Here is a 17,221-nt window from a genome sequence, read left to right on the forward strand (position 1 = left end):
CACACTAACTCAACCACTGAGTGTGGGTTAGCATGTTGTGCGAACCCAGTCAAAATCAACATGCAAGGGGAGGGAGCACTGCAGCCCCTGCATTCCTAACCCTGTACTCGTGGAACGTGACTCTCCGAAGAGGGGAGCCTCCTCTATCCATGGGGGTTCTCCATGTGATTAAGCTGGAAAATCGGGGTTCTCAATTGCCCCTACAGATAGAGGAATCTCTCCTCTTCAGACAGTCATCCTCTGTGAGTAGGCAGCAATGAACACAATGAGGGAATGGGGCACAGCTGAAACATTCCCTCCCCTCATGTGTTGATTTTTTAACCCCTTTGTTGAACAACTGAATAGGGCTTATCTCTCAGCCTAAACAATCTCACTGGGCTGTTGTGAAAATATAGTGTGTGTGGGGGCGGGTGAGGGAGAGAATGTCACCCTGAGGTCCTTGGAGGAAAAGTGGGATATAAATGTAAGAAATCAAGAATAGCTAGGCACCAATTTGCATATGTAATCCAGCCAAAACGGAGCTGTTCTTTTCCAAATAGTCCTGTGGGCAGCTATGACTTTATAACTGTGGCTGGGTAACTACCAGAGAAAGTTTCCAAGATTTATTTGTTTAAACAAAACTACAAGCTTGCTTTGGTGGCATCACCTTCACTGTTAATTCCATCTCATTAGCTTGTCACAAACATTTGTTCAAGCAATTACTTCGAGTTCACTAGAACATCTGTGAAAGCGGTATGTTGTGCCAATACCTACTTTGCTATCTCATAGTGTAATTACTCATAAATGACCAGGAAGTGCCATACCACATCAAGCCAAGCATACACCTGACCCAGTACAGTGGCTCAAACTATCGCAATGATCAACTCCCTCCTTGTCTTCAGAAGTGTCCAGCACTCATAGAGGTTCAGGGAAACTGTCAGTAACACCCTAGCGGCCTCTTTCAGTACACTCCAATAGCCAACTCAAGACACAGACGAAAGGATTCTTTTCAAGGCTTTAATCCTTTTACAACTTAATGACTCTTTCAGATGCTAATCACCAGCAACTAAGCAATGAACAGCAGAGTGGCCTATGCTCCGGGTAGGCAGCTGATCCCTGTTTGAAGGAGAATCACTTGAAGACCCTGAACTTATGGGCTAGGGAGAGATCCTCCCTCTTTCCCTTGGGTCCACGGGAGGTGGCCGTTGCTTGCGTGCCAAACGGGCGCTACGCCTCCTTTCCGCGCCCTCCATCGCTCATCGCTCCCTGCGTCTGCGTCAAGCATCTAGCAAGCTCCCCTCCCACACTCTCTCACTGCCAGGGTCACTATCTATCTCAGGAATGCCGGCAGGAGGAATCTCTGCCAGCTGCTGTGCCTGTGAGGGATGAGCTGGCTCCTCTCCCACGGATTGCTGATCCTCCTCAGAATCAGAACTGCTCTGGGGTTCTATCGGCTCAGTTTCCACCCTGACATCATCCCCGCTCCCATGAGGCTGCCCATCGTGCTCCTCCCATGGGGCCCTGGGTTTGTGGGGGTACAGCTGGTGGAAGCGCCTCAGCAGCTACGGAGCATGCACATTTTCCGCGGGTTCCCAGGTTCGCTCATCTGGCCCGTACCCCTTCCAGTCCACTAGATATTGCAGGTGGCCGCGAGAAAGGCGGGAGTCCAGAATCTCCGTGACTTCAAGCTCCTCCTCCCCCTCCACCAGCAGTGGTGGGAGGGGGGGGAACCGACCAAGCGATGAGGGTCGCCAGAAACCAGGGGGGACTGCAAGGACCGATGAAAAGCAGGATGGACCTTCATGGAGGGGGGAGAGCCAGGCGAAAAGCAACAGGGTTAATCTGGGCCGTAATCTGGAAAGGCCCCATGCGGCGAGGCACGAGCTTCCTTGCGGGCGAGTGAGAGGGGAGGGATTGGGTGGACAATTAAACCCAGTCCCCCAGTGGCAGAGATGGACCCGGCTGGCGCCGCTGGTCTGCAAAGGCCTTGTAGGCTGTCTTGGCTTGCTCAAGGGAGTCCTGTAAGAGGTGGTGTACTGCTCGCAACTCCTCTAAAAAGTCATGGGCTGCTGGCACCAAAGAGGGAGCTAGGGTGGACGGGAAAGCCTTGGGGTGGTAACCAAAATTGGCAAAAAATTGAGTTTGGTGGGTGGAAGCATGGCAGGCATTGTTATAAGCAAATTCTGTGAGAGGCAGCAAGGAAAACCAGTCATCTTGCTGGTAATTGACATAACAGCGCAAATATTGCTCCAGAGTCGCATTGGTGCGCTCGGTCTGACTGTCCGTCTGTGGATGGTGGGCGGAGGAAAGACGGAGCGTCACATGGAGAAGCCCAAGTAGCTCCCTCCAGAAATGAGCAGTGAATTGGGCCCCCCTATCCGAAATGAGACCCTCAGGCCATCCGTGGAGCCAGAAAACATGCGCCAAAAAAAGCTCTGCCATCTCCCTGGCTGTGGGCAACCCAGAGCAGGGGATGAAATGGGCCATATTAGAAAACAAATCCACCACCACCAGAATAGTGGTTTACCGTGTGAGGGAGGCAAGTCAGTGATGAAGTCAAGGAAGAGCAGTTTCCAAGGTCCTGAGGGGGTAGGCAGGGGTGAAGCAAGCGTGTGGGCTTGCCTGAGGGGGCCTTCGCCCGCTGGCAGGTTGGGCAGGAGGCGACATAGGTCTTGATGTCCTGACACACACAAGGCCACCAAAAATCCTGCATCACTCCGTGCAGGGTCTTGGCGAAGCCAAAATGCCCAGCGGTGGGGGAGTCGTGGCACTGATGGAGGACCTTCTCACGGAGGGGTCTAGAAGGCACATAGACCTGACTGGAATGGTAAAGCAGGCCACTTCGCAAAGAGAAGGGGGTAGAGTTGGGGGGGGCAGCGGCTAGCCCCAATTCCTCCACTTTAGTGTGAACAAAAGCATCCTGAGCCTGTGCAGGGTGAAGGAGCTCCTCCCAAGAGTGAGGCACCGCAGCTGCCGCCAAGCTCTGAGGGGGAAGAATCAGAGAGGGAGGGAATTTCCCTCACCCACTGGCTGGAGGTCAGGCTTACGAGAAAGAGCATCTGCTTGTAGGTTGTCGGAGGCCTTCACATGGCAAATCTTAAGGTGGAACCAGGGAAAAAAAAGTGACCACCTAATATGCCTCTGGTTTAAGGCACAGGCTGTCTGAAGATGTTCCAGGTTGCGATGGTCGGTTCTAACTTCAACTGGGTGCTGTGCCCCCTCCAGCAGATGACGCCAGGTCTCCAAAGCAGACTTGATGGCCAACAGTTCCTTCTCCCAGATGGTATAATTCCTCTCAGACATGTTCAGCTTCCTGGAGTGGTAGGCGCAGGGTTGCAACCCACCGCCCACCCGATCTGGCTGAAAAAGCACCGCCCCCACTGCAAAGTCAGAGGCATCAGTTTGCACCACAAAAGGCTTCCTCGGGTCGGGATGTAACAGGATCGGCTCAGAACTAAAAAAGCTTCTTAAGTTCCTCGAAAGCCCACATGAAATTCTCAGGTCGAAGGCGCATGTACAGCTCTGATTGGGAAAATTTGAAAAAGTCCTTTCTCACCAGAAAACTTCTCTGGCAAAGCCACCGGAGACCTGCGGCAGGGGGGAATAGGAGGTGGGGGGGGTGTTGAACTGCAGCTTGTAGATTCTGTACAGCAGTCGTCAGTTAAGCCACTTGATCACAGAGAATCTGGTTCCCTTGAGCCAGAGCTGGCACCGCCGGGTCCCTGGCACCCTCCATTCGGCAGTAGGAGAAGAGAGAGAGTGAGAGAGAGAAAAAAAGAGGAACGGGGATCAAACTGTCAGGAGTGCCCTAGCGGCCTCTTTCAGTACACTCCAATAGCCAACTCAAGACACAGACGAAAGGATTCTTTTCAAGGCTTTAATCCTTTTACAACTTAATGACTCTTTCAGATGCTAATCACCAGCAACTAAGCAATGAACAGCAGAGTGGCCTATGCTCCGGGTAGGCAGTTGATCCCCGTTTGAAGGAGAATCACTTGAAGACCCTGAACATATGGGCTAGGGAGCGATCCTCCCTCTTTCCCTTGGGTCCACAGGAGGTGGCCGTTGCTTGTGTGCCAAATGGGCGCTACGCCTCCTTTCCGCACCCTCCATCGCTCATCGCTCCCTGCGTCTGTGTCGAGTGTCTAGCAAGACCCCCTCCCGCACTCTCTCACTGCCAGGGTCACTATCTATCTCAGGAATGCCAGCAGGAGGAATCTCCGCCAGCTGCTGTGCCTGTGAAGGATGAGCTGGCTCCTCTCCCACGGATTGCTGATCCTCCTCAGAATCAGAACTGCTCTGGGGTTCTATTGGCTCAGTTTCCACGCTGACAGAAACTTTGCATAAAAAGCAGCATTTCGCTATCATTCTAGTACTTGCCCACTGAGAATCCAAAGACATCACAACTTGGCTACTTCTCTGTGAACTAATTTATTTACAATATTTCTCCTCAACATAAACACATGACAAGGCATTCATGTGGCAAGTGTTGGAAATAACGATGTGTTATCAGTACATAATTAACGCAAGCTTTCCATTTGTCCATTCACATTTCAGGTCACTTGGTCAGAGACAATCCTATCAAGGAATAGTAACGATGCCATCGGACCTAAGTGACAATTTGAATGGCTAATTGCAACGAGCAATTGTTAAAAAGCAAATATTATATATATAATTGCTAATGGTCAGTTTCTAGTCTGAATGGAAACCAAAAAAAGAAAAAGAAAAAAGGGAGGGAGCAAACTCAGGTGCAAGATAGTGCAAATTGTTTAATGTGCACTATCCAGTACCTGAATTTGCTCTCCTTTATTTTTAATTTCCATTTCTGAAGTGTTGTTTTTTACTTTCCATTTCATCTTGCAGTTCCTAGTCTGAAACATGCTTCATAAACATCTTACAAATAGTTTCAAATCTTCAAATTCTGTAGCTTGCACCCTGATACTAAAGATATGCATTGAATGATACTGAGGATGCTATTTGCTAGCATGACCAATATGGTATACTATGTAAAGCAATTAAGGCCAGTTGGTCTCAGAGTACTGGCATGTCAGCATGAATTCCATTCTAATTACTTAGCACTATATATCAGCACCAAACTATGAGCTTTTCTACACAAGGCTGATAATTTGTATCTACTTTAGGTTTTGTCTCAGAATTGAGATCTGAGCACTAGACAAAGAGTGTTCCCTTTCTACTGTGGTATGGTAGAATTACACAAGTGGAAAAAGTGTTTTCTTTTACTTTCAGAAATAATACTGCATTTTCACTGCTCTCAAAGTACTTGCTGAAAGTGCTGTTTAAAAACAGAAGCGAAACTGAGGATTATGTGCTAAGAACCACGAACAACTGTGAGCAGGGAATAATGAGTGCACAATAAATGCCTAGGGTAGAAAAGCTTTACATGTTATCTTTATTGGCAGTGGCAGTGCAGGGGTGCTGATCTTGATCAGGACCCTATTGTAGGGGTAGAGGGCTTTTAATGCTTTGCCTCCCATGGTTGTCCAGATCCAGATCATTGCCTCTCCCGCCCCTCAGCAGTGGAAATTTGTTGGAAAAATGGTAGGTGGTCTGGATTGGATGAAGGAGAGGGAAATCACCTGAGCAGTCCAATCCAAACCATACACTATCTCAGCTCATTTCTGTACTGCGTAAGAGAGAGAGACAATGCAGTGTAGTAGTTGGGCAGGGGCTGTGGTCTCCCACAGTTCACATATCACTCAGTAATGAAGTTCACTGTGTGACTTTGGTTCAGTCATTCTCTTTCAGTGTAACCTGCTTCACAGGATGTTTGTGAGGATAAAATGGAGGAGGGCATTTTTTGTACTCTGTTTTGCACTCCTTAGAGGAAAGGTAAGGATTTACATGAAAGGAAGAAAGAACAAAAGCTTTACATGTTGTACAGAGAGTGAGCCATCTGCTGATGGTGGCAGTCTTGCTGTAATGTAGAGGGGCGACAGGCAACATTTTGGGGGCAGGGACACATTTGGCAAATTGAGAAACTGTCCTGGACACCACCACAAAATGGCTGCCATAAGAGGTGTGTCAAAGGACAGGTAATCTGCCCAAAATATTGAGTACAGGGCAGAGGTGAGGTCTGAGCCCCAATACACTAAACAATTCCTTTGAAGCACCAACAGAAACCTAAATCAGAGCAATCCCAGCTGCTGGTAAGAAAATGTGCTAATTTTTAAAAAGTGGGAGAGGTAGGGCACCTTGGCGGGTCCCAAGGAAGGGACCCTTGGCGGGTCCACGGTCACATTGGTGCCTGCAGGCACCATATTGCCTATCCCTGCTGTAGTGGTACCAACCCACCCTACCCTACTGTAAGCAATTACATTTCAACAGACTTATACTGTTGAAATATAATTGCTTATTATGTTACTCCGCTTACTTGGTACTGCATCAGATCTCAGAATTACACTGTTAGAGTTATATGATTTTATACTGCTAACACTTGCTTTGGGAGTTACTGGTGTGAACTGACGATATTTTCACTGAATTCAGGAGGAGAAGTATTATGTAGGAGATATTTGCAGGAAAGGATTATTTTAGTTCTGGCTAAAATAATTACCAGTTTATACATGAGCTGCTTTCCAACTGTAAATCTTTCTTAGGTGTTTCACATAAGATGCAAAGGAAAAAGGTAGGAGTAACTGCTTAGTAGGAATAAAATCCCAACATCAATGGCATTCAATGGGATTTTGATTTCTCATCTAATCCAGTCCTCAGACACATAACTAATTTTAGAGAGGAATAAAAATGGCAAATGTTAATTTTTTTAAAATTTCATCTGATTGTTAGCCTCCTTGAGCACCATTTTCTTGGTGGAAAAGTGGGGTACAAATCAAATGAATGAATAAATAAGTCTGTCTTCCAAATATTGTGTACATTTCACAGCATGATTCAAGAATGGACACACTTGTTAAATTTAAACGCCACTGACATATTCTCAAATATCCTTCTGTTTGTGGAGTCACATTGTTTAGTGAGAGGGCTCTCATGTCAAGTATGCTAAAGATCCCAGAAAGCAGCATGAAGGAGTCCAAGAAACATTAATCAAAGGACTGCACAGGCCCCAAATTGTACCGTTTTAGGCTGTGGGTTCTGTCAATGCCCTCCACTGTAGGCTGGTTGCTGGGATCTGCTATGGATCAGATCTTGAGAAGGGTTCAGGCTAGGTCAGGTTTCTTGGGGAAGGAAGATGGAAAGAGATCAGTACCATGGAAAGCTCTGAGTGGTGGTGGGGCTGGAAGCCAGACAAGGTTGTCTGTATGTTGTTCCAACAATGAGCAGAGCAAGATAAGAGTTTGGCTGCATTTAGGCTGGTTGGCCGCACTTCCATACTGAGTGAGGCTTTGTCACTTAAAGGAGCCTGGCCTGTTTTAGCAATCTCAGGCTGCAACATCTTGGAGGTGGCTGTGGCATGCTTGTTTCCTCATGGCTCGAGTCCTCAGAGTCTGAGGATGGTAATAAGACCTCCTCTGGATGCAGGAGAGCTGGCCCCTGGGGTCTTTCTGGAGAACTGGGTCCCAGGAAGGTGGACTCTTTATGATGCCTTTCCATAGCCAAATCCTCTCCCTGAAACATTAACTCTGTAAACTCTTCTTCTGAGGACAAGGGGTCAGAATCCTCTGAGAACAAGTGTTCGTGGTCCTGTTCCATGACACAAATAAGGCTGACTGCATCTATATCTGCACACAACTAGATAATGATTAATGATGCAAATTAACGTGAAGTCTACCCTGGGGGAGGAACAGCTGGGAAGGAGAAACTGGAGAAAGCACATAAGATCTCAAAGCAGTTGGGACACCATGGGCAATATTTTACCATACTTCTATCTTCTTCCAAAACATCTTTCAAGGGAGAATTGTGGTCTTTTTGACCAACAGAATGCATCATTATTTGAGGAGGAAAGACAAAGACCACTGCGTGATCTCTATTCTATTGAATTAACAGTAGTACTAATTTAAATGAAATAACTGAGATTAAGCAAAAGTTCCAAAGTTTTCTCTTGTGCTGATCACATTTTGGGAGCCCATAAGTACTGATGAAGTATCTGTTGAGATGTCAAGTTGAGTCCTTCACCTCTTGAACACATTTTTCATTATTATAGTTTACTCATGGAGTAATTACATTTACTGCAATAAGTGCCAGTAGTAGATGCATTCTGATTAATTATTAAGAGAAACACCACTGACAAATTATAAATAAATAAAAAAATACCCCTCTCTTTTTCATTTCCACCTTTAGGGACCTACCCCTAATACAAGGCACCAAAAGTGGTCAGGAAGTAGACTATTAATAAATCCAGGACACCTGTATTTGAAGCTATGTAGCAGCTGCTAGAGCTACACTGTTTAACATAAAGCAATTCAACCCAAAGAAAAAGCAAATATGACTATGAGAAGGGGAGAGCAATCCTATGGGGATCGATGGTCACCTCCTGACTTGGGGGCGACTGCCTATCCACTGCAGGGTGGAAGGAGCGGTGAGGAGCGCATCTCCTCCACATTCCCGCCTCCCTGCTTTCACGGCTAGACAGCCGATTCAGCTGTCTAGCTGTGGGACCTTGGAGCTCGGGGTGGGGAGGCCAGACACAGGAAGTGTCTTACCAGCACCTCCAACCGCCCTGCCCCAGCCTGCCCCAAGGAACACCTTGTTTCCCCCACTCCGTGCTGCTCTTATGAGCATGGAGCACGGTGCCAATCTGTGCTGCCTACGAGGTGGCGTGGGAGAGGGTGGAGGTTGGTTCTCCAGAAACGTACCTCAGAGTGCGGGCTCCAAGGTCGGTTCCTGGGATCCAACCTATCCTATGGCTGTTTAGGTGCTGACTAGCAGCCATAGGATTTCACCCTAATTAAATGTTTAACTTCTGAGTAAAAAACTGCAATGTCGAAGGTTAGAAAACAGAGGGACAATTCTATAATGGCATTATATCATCTCTTACTAAAACATTTGGTACATCTTTAAAAATGCAACAGTTTTCAAACCAATATGTTATAGATGAGGATAAGAAGCACTTAAATAGAATATGTCAGCTATCCTGAAATGAACGTGCATTTCCTGCTGTTATTCAGGTCAATATCAATCTAACATGCAGTTTGAAAAATTTTCAGCCTTTCATGGTTTTTTTCTCTTTAAGATAGATCTACAACTGAAAACAAGTACATGGCATAATCTTAAACATACAAACTTGGAAGCTAATTCCATTGAAAACAATGGGGCTTACTTCTGAGTAATCATGCTTAGGACCAGGCTGTAAGAATAACAACCCCATACAGGGAAGGAGAATGGATTTGCAGGAAGCAACTGTTTTATCCATCATTAAAAATTAAAAGAAAACTAGTGACTGACTGCCAAATATGAATTCCAATAGACATTTTTGAAAGAACTGCCATTTGAAGGATATTTCACTAACATTTGAACAATTAAGTATAACTTCTTTAATTGTTGCTGGAAACTGATTTCATATGTATCTATTAAGTTAATGGATACATATATCATTTGACCTTAACCCCCACCCCATTAAACCAGGGGTGGGGAACCTCAGACCTTTCTAGGGTCCTAATCTGGCCCTCCATGGTTTCCCAGAAAGCTGTGTCCCCTTCTGCATGAATAAATACACTAAAAAACTGAAGAAAAATCCTTAGATTCTGATTCCACAAGGAAGTCATGAGTCCATTGCTAGGAAGAGTTTATTGATGGCATGTGCATTTTTGAAATCAGCTCAGCACCTCACAAAATCTGCTCCAAAAGTCTGGTTTCTTGAGATGCATATCAGCCATTTCAATTACCCTTTACACGAGTTATGGCACTGAAATTTGTGATTAGGAGGCTGGAAATTAGCACTCCCCCGCCCCCCCAGTTCTGAAACAAATATGCCATTATGAGCCAAATCCAACCACTCCTAGGTTTGCATGTGGTTTGTAATGGCTCAGCCCAGCACCCGCGTTCCTCTCTCCCACTGTTCCAGCCGTACCCCAAACATGTCCTAGCAAAGGAAGAAAGGCAGCAGGGAGGGTTGGTGTGGAGGACTCCTGCAGCAGCAGGGGCTGTCTCCATTGCCACCATGAAGCCTAGGAAAGGGAGTTCCAATTCCTCCTAGGGGCAATGTCTGCTCAATTGAGCCAGGAGGCACTGAAAACTGTTTTCCAGGCTCCCCAGTGGCAATTAATGCTCTCCAGTTCTTATACAAGATTTTCCCACCACTGAATCCCTCCACATGAGCCCTCTGTGCTGCTACCTCCTGTGCTGCTTTCTCTAAGATCTCTTGGAAAGACTTGAGAAAACTGAGCTAATTATGGGGTGAGCCAAGGGAAATTTGCCCGTATCTACTTTAAACCAAAACTCATATACAGCATTCATGAATAAATCACAGGCATTCAGGTCTATATGACCTGAATAATAATTTCTCCTGTAGACAAAGGCTACAATCCTATACACATTTGCCTGTGTGTAAATCCCACCAAAGTAAACAGCACTTACTTCTGAGTATATATGCTTAAGAGTAGATTATGCCTACTGAAAACACAAAAATGGGAGCAGTTTATAAGCAGGTTCTGAAATGTTATAACCTTCTTTTGAACTAAATGAAGGTCTCTGAACTATTCCTAGGTTTGTGTGTGCTACTACTGCACTGTCCTTTACAATAAGCTCAACAACCTGGTTTGCAAAGTTTGTGTGTGCTATGTAGCCATTATTGAATTAGGTGCACTGAAGCTGATATGCCAAGTGCATTAGTGTGGAAAGAAAAAATGGATTCCTCTTCTACTCCAGGAGCCAAATGTCAACAGTTTTCCCCTCCAAGCTTCTCCCTTATCTGCCACCATGAGTCTCTCTTAATACTCTTAACATGGGAGGAATATTAACCAGTGAAGTTGGAGCACAGACTACTGGGGCTTAGTGACTCTTTAAGAGGGAACATGCAATAGGGCTGTGTGTAGCATTTCCTGGAGTGGACGCATTTGCCAGAGAGTCACATGTTTGGTTTGTGCATTTGGGTAGAAGATACTGGTCCCCTTTGGTGGAATCTGCATGGTTTGTCCTGCCATATTTTCTCAGCACCCCATGCACTTCCTTGCTAGAAGTGTTTCCTGCCCATTCTGCCTCACCTCGGTACAAGCAAACCTGGAGAGCCTTGTTGGAGAGGAGTGGTTGAGATTTTCGATTCCTTAAACATGTGTTAAGTCAAGGGCAGGCATCCGGGGTCAGCACTGCTGGGCAGCTGCTGAGGCCGCAGTACTTCAGGAGGGCCCACAGATGCTGGCTGCTGACCAGTTGCTCCTGAGGTACACAGCCCTTGGGAGGTTTGGACCCCAGTGGGTGGGGGGCACCTCTGTTCCCCCCTGCTCTGTGCTGTGCACAGCATCAGCAACAGCAAGAACTCCCTACTTCCTTTCCCTCTTACTCAGATTCAGAAAGCAGGTGGCCCAGGACATCAACTGCTCATGCGCTCATGAAAAAGGTCAAGTGAGGGACAGTAGCAAGGAACAGCTGGTGCCCTCAACTGCTTGCCTTTCACTCTGGGAGGTTAATGGGTCTGCCAAACTAGCCAGAGGGAGAACACAGGTAAGCAAGCGATCAAGAGGAGGCTGCTTTTGCCTCTGCCTATTGCCTTCTCTCTCTGGGTGGCACAGCAGGGAAAACTGGAGCCAGCAGGCCTGCCCAGGGAGAGGAACGGCTGTGCCGCTGCCTATTTTTGCTTGTTCGTTCTGTAGCAAGCTGCTGCCTCTGCCCGCCTGCTCTCTCTACTAGGCCCAGTCCAGTGCTGCACCGAGATGGAGAGCACAGGCATTCAAGCAGGGAAGAGCTGTTGATGCAGGGATCAGCTGCCCCACACTCTTGCTGGTTCACCTGCACTCTCCATGGGTGGTACGCCACTGGGCACTGGGCTCAGCAAACCTAATCATTCTTACTGTGCTACCTAGAGAGAGAAGGAGGGACACCAAGCTGTGGAACAGCCAGGACTTCCATTCCTGGAAGTTCCGCAATGCCAAGTGAGGATAGGGCCCACTGAGCCCAATCCCCTCTTACGGTCCAGGGAGGGAGGGATGGTGAACAGGCAGAAGCACTGCCTGCTCCTTAAAGAGGAGGGACTGCTCCCCCTCCCACAGGGACCCAATTCTCCTCACTATAACATTCAAAGAGAAACGGTAAGGATTGGCTGCTTCCTCCTCTGACTTGCCTGTGCTTTGCCCCTTGGTAGGACAGCAATGGGCCCAATCCCATTGCTGACTGCCCAAAGGGACAGCACAGGCAAAGGAGAGCAGCAATTGTAGCTGTGACTCATCCTCAGAGTAACAGCCAAATCTCTGTTTGTTTGCCTCCCACCCCTCTCTGTCCAGGGCAATACAAAGGATTGGGCTTAATGGCCCAACCCACCAATGTGCTGCCCAGAGGTGAGTGAGTGAGAAGACAATGGGGCTGCTCCTTGAGTGAGCAGCTGCCTCTGCCCATTTACGAGCCTGCTCTCTCATTTGGAGTTTTGCAGTGGTGGGTGCTGCTGTGCTGCCCAAAGAGAGGGTAGGCAAATGGGCATCTCCTGCTTGCTCTCTCCCCTTGGGCAGTACCATGGATCAATCCTCCCCACCATGCTACCCAGTGACACCACAGCTCTCACATGATTCACCGCCTCAGCCCAGAGAGAGAGAGAGAGAGAGTGCACGCATATGATCCGCCACTTGCTCACTTTCTTTCTTGGCAACACAGCAGGGAGATTTGTGCTGATGGGGAGGGATGAGAAGGATGGGGAAACCCCTGAAACATATGTTGCCAGTGGTCCCCCATAATCTGGAACTGGTTACATGTAAAGTTAAAATTATTTTATATTTATTTACTCCTCCATCATTAATTTGTCAACCTTCTAAGGACATCAAGCATCAATAACAAGGTCTAAAACCATCATTAACATCAGCTCAGTTTTGTTTTGTTTTGAAACGCCTCACTGTAAGACCCAAACAGACTTATAGAGACTCTGGGGAAGGAAATGCGAACTGCTCTCGTTCCGTCTCATTCACAGGCATGCGTGCACACATTCGCAAATAAAGTGACAGTTCAGCTTTCACAACTGCAGAAACGAGTGCAGACCCTGTCTTTCTCCCCCCCCCCATTCCCCGCCCCCCAATCTTCCTTCTGCCTTTCTTCTAGTCCGTGCGTGAGCCAAGATGCCCAGGGAAAAGGGGTAACGAGAACGACTCAGCAGCGCTAGGTTGGCGAGAAGCAGACACCCTGGGCTAAGCATCACCTCCCTATGTCCGGTTCCCATAGCAATCAGAGAGACACCGGTTGCCAAGGCAACAACATCCTCCCTCCAAGACAGTATCAGAGCAGAGGTACCAACTCGGCTGCGGCCGGCTGCATCTGGAGGGGAGGGTGTGTGTGTGTGGGGAGGGGGGCTGCCGCCACAAATCTTCGCCAGGGAGCAGAGAAACGCTCCCAGGCATCCGTCGCCAAACCTCTCTTCAAGTAAAAGCCTTTCATTGTTCCTCCTCACCAGCCGAGGAAGTTGGGCACTTTTCCGGAATCTTTCTTTCTTTCTTCCTTCCCTTCCTTCCCTCGACCAGCTCTTCGCCACTCACGCACACAGCCCTCCACCTCCCGCCCCGCCCCGCCCCGCCCGGGCCCTCGCCCACCCCTCGCCGGGCGGCTACCTTCGATGCAGCAGACCCTCCAGAGGCCGGAGTGGGTGAGGTCCCCCCTCGCCTTCTTGGGCTGGTTCGGCGGCGTCTCTTCCGTGGTGATGTTGGTCCCGTTGCAGATGTTGGCGCTCGAGTAGAGCCAGTAGTCGGTGCCGATGGCGATGGTCATGAGGCTGAAGGCGGCGAAGGCGCCCACCGTGGTCAGCAGCATCTGGACCCCACGGTCGCACCACACCATGGTGCTTCATGCTCCACCCGACGGGCTCAGGGGGCAGCAAGAGACCAGCGCAGCGGCAGCAGCAGCCCGGCACTGCCTCCCCGCCGCCGCGCCCGAGCGCCGGCTCTTCCCCCCCCTCCTCTTCCCCCCCCTCTCCCCGCTCCTTCCATCTACACAGATCACTGCGAGGGAGCCAAGACATGGGCGGAGGGGAAAGGGAGGGAAAGGCGCCCTCGGGGCCAAAGAGCGCGGGGCGGGAGAAAGGGACAGGCCTCCGCCCCCAGGGGAGCAGCGGCTCCTCCAGCGAGCCAGCCCCCTGGGCTGCGCTGGGTCGGGGCGCCCGGCCGCGCTCTCCAGCACGCGACGCGAACTGCCGCTTCCCGCCGCCTGAACTCGGCGGCCGAGGAGACGGAGGCGGGCGTCTGAGGGGAGCGGCCCTCGGCGCGGGCTCCGCCTCCCTCCCGCCCGGGCGCCGGGCCAAAGGCCCCGCATGGGCGGCGGGAGGGAGAGGCCGCGAGGGGGCGGCGCGCGCTGCTCCGAGCAGCCGCCCTCGCGCTCGAGGCGCCCGCGGACGCTGCGAGGGGTGGAAGGAGCTCGCCCTCGGCGCAGGAGGAGAGAGGGGGAAGGAGGCATCCCCCTGCAAGGGGCGGGGTGTGGGGGGGCTTTCTCAGGGAACAAGGGGCAGGTAGCCGCAGCAGCCTCGTTTTGCCGGCCTCAGCTGCCGCGGCAGCCCACGCTGCGCCTCCGAAAGGTACGCGGAGTGAAGCCCGCGCCCCCTGGCCCAGCCGGCTTCCCTCTCAAGTTTCCATCTGTTGCCACGCCTGGGCACCGAAAGGCCCCTGCCTGCGCTAAAAGGGTGAACGGGTGTCTTCAGCTCAGCCTTCCCCAACGTAGCGCTCTCCAGCTGTGGTGGACTACAACTCCCATCCTCCACCAGCATGCCCACTGGGGCGCACTGGCTGGGGAAGGTGGGGCCTGTAGTCCAACACATCTGGAGTCGGGGAAGGCTGGTTTTGCTGTTGGCCCTTGGTGAGGTTTGCTCTGGTCAATTTTGTGCCTGTTTTGCTTTAAAAGAATAAAACTAAATACAGGACCCCTGTTTCAATAACCTTAATGTAACTCTGGAGAGGCAAGTTCTGTTCCAGAGAGGGAAAGGCTTGCACATATACAAATCTAGGAACACTGCTAGTCTGAAATCAGGCAGTGCTTTCAGAAGCTACAGCTTCTCGATGGGCTGTGCCTGTGCCTCTCTTGGCCCTTCCCAGGCCTGGCCCTACCATTGGGCAGAGTGAGGTAACAGCCTCTGGCATTAGATTCTGGGATGCAGTGACAAGGCTTTGGGAGGACAGGGCTGGGTATGCCATACTGCCGTCTCTACTTCCTCTAAGCTAGCCTGCTGTCCTGTGAGTAAGATGAAACTGCCAGGCCGGATGCTTTCTGTCTATGGAACGGGAGGGTGCCATCTTGTCCATCACCTCAGGCAGCAAAATGTTTTATGCTGGCTCTGGCATAAAACATTTAAAGCTGTTTAGGTCCAGGATTTTCAGGGAAGACTCTCTTGAGAAGTACATTAAAATGCGTTGTGGATAAGGTGCTGCTGTGCTCCACACTTGAACGTGTTGCCTAATACTGGAGAACCATTGCCTTCAGTGTAGCAAGCACTCCCCTTTACACCTCTCTCTGCTTCTGGTGATGTTACAGGCCTTCTCATATAAGCCACTGCTGGATGCTTCTGAAGTATGTCCCTTTCCTTGAGATGAGTTCATCCCAAGAGTGATGAAACTGGACGGCTTCGTGCACATTTGGGAAAACCTGGCTTTTTGCTGTTGAGAGAACAGGGGGTGCCCTATCAAGGCAATTAGCAAAGCAGGACAGCTATAGAAAATGGGTTGGATTCAGATTTAGGTGTGCACAACTAGGCTGGCGGAAGCAGACTTTCCTGTCCCTTCTCCCCACAGCAGCCCCTCCCCCTAAATGCTGCACAGATGGTTGGGGGACCCTGCTGAGTGGAGTGAGCTGTGGCATGGAGGGGGAATCTCTGAAAATTGGATGGAGGTATGTATCTTCCATGAGTGGAGCCTTTCCACAGAAGGATAGATCTTGGATCTAGTCCCCTGAATGGAAATAATATGATGCTTGTTCCCAACACATAAGGATATTTGAGAGAAAGGTCTAAGAACCTGGCCAGAAGGAGATTACCTCCATGCCCACTATCCTGGAAAGAAAGGAATGAAAAAAAGGAGAAAGTATCACCTGGGGAAATTTCTCTTTTTTTGCTAGAGCAGAAAGGAAGGGGGAGGAGAAGAGAAAGTCAATCCAATGAAGTAGTTCATAAAGTATGTCATGAAAGAGGAGATAGTAAATTGCAATAACGAGAGGGTGTTGATTGAAATGTGGTGTCACTCATGCGTTCTTGCTTCTTGAGCACTGTAATTGAGTATATCATAGCTACATTTCATTGCTGTCTCTTGTCCTTTCATATGACCACCCAACTGATTTAATCTTTGCCTTTCCTACCTCAGCCCCTTTCCCTTCCATCTCAATGGTTTGGTTATTTTTTTATGCATCTTTTGCTTGTTTCTGGTCCCAGGTCTTTATCCAGACACCCACCTTACTTTCTCTGTATAATCTGAACATCTGTTAACACACACACATGCAAACACACACACACATCCCTCCACGACCACACTAAGGACAATGCAAACACTTGAAAGTGGCAACTTGTTGAGGGTGTGAAAGTGTTTGTTATGTATTTTAGTCAACTTCCTATATTTTTCAATACAACAATATCCCTACATGTAATAAATGGTACTATATACCACTGGCATTACTATATATATATATATATATATATATATATATATACACACCTTGAGCACGCTCCGGGAGAGAGCGCAGGACAGGAAGGCCTGGCGTGCTATGGTCCATGGGGTCACGAAGAGTCGGACACGACTGAACGACTGAACAACAAATATGTACACACAGTACTGTGCAAAAGTCTTAGGCCACCGTTAGATTTGTTGTTTTAGCAATGGTATAATGATCATATATAATTATTTCTCAGTCTCTTCATTAGAATATGACCAGAAAATACAGGAAATTTGTATGCAGTATTCAACAACAGAAAAAAATCAGAAAAAACAGCTTCCATAGGCTAAAGTGGCAAGTATTTAGTGTGACCTCCCCTTTCACTAGAGTAACAGCAGGCGCCTGGCTCCCCTAAACCTAAATGGAATGGAACCCTAATTACTGCCATTGCTAACACCTGTATATGTCCTACTATTTCCTACTAAAGCTCACAAAGATTGGAATGAGGTTCAGTGGAAAAAAGTATTATGGAGTGATGAATCCAGGTTTGAAATTTTGGGGTCCAATCGTTGACAATATA

The 17,221-nt window shown here is 48.8% G+C and overlaps 1 protein-coding gene across 1 annotated transcript in view; it reads right to left on the reverse strand.

The window, feature by feature from the left end:
- Positions 1 to 14,235, reverse strand: part of CACNG4 (calcium voltage-gated channel auxiliary subunit gamma 4) — a 101,723-nt gene extending 87,488 nt beyond the window's left edge. Inside the window, exon 1 of the mRNA XM_084837481.1 lies at positions 13,629 to 14,235. Within this exon, the coding sequence (XP_084693607.1) occupies positions 13,629 to 13,854 (226 nt within the window). The 5' untranslated portion in view covers positions 13,855 to 14,235. The remainder of the gene's footprint in view (positions 1 to 13,628) is intronic.
- Positions 14,236 to 17,221: the final 2,986 nt, after the last annotated feature.

Source organism: Heloderma suspectum, chromosome 2, assembly GCF_057233095.1.
Source record: "Heloderma suspectum isolate Gila_16-S chromosome 2, 16-S_ref, whole genome shotgun sequence".
Classification (NCBI taxonomy): domain Eukaryota; kingdom Metazoa; phylum Chordata; class Lepidosauria; order Squamata; family Helodermatidae; genus Heloderma; species Heloderma suspectum.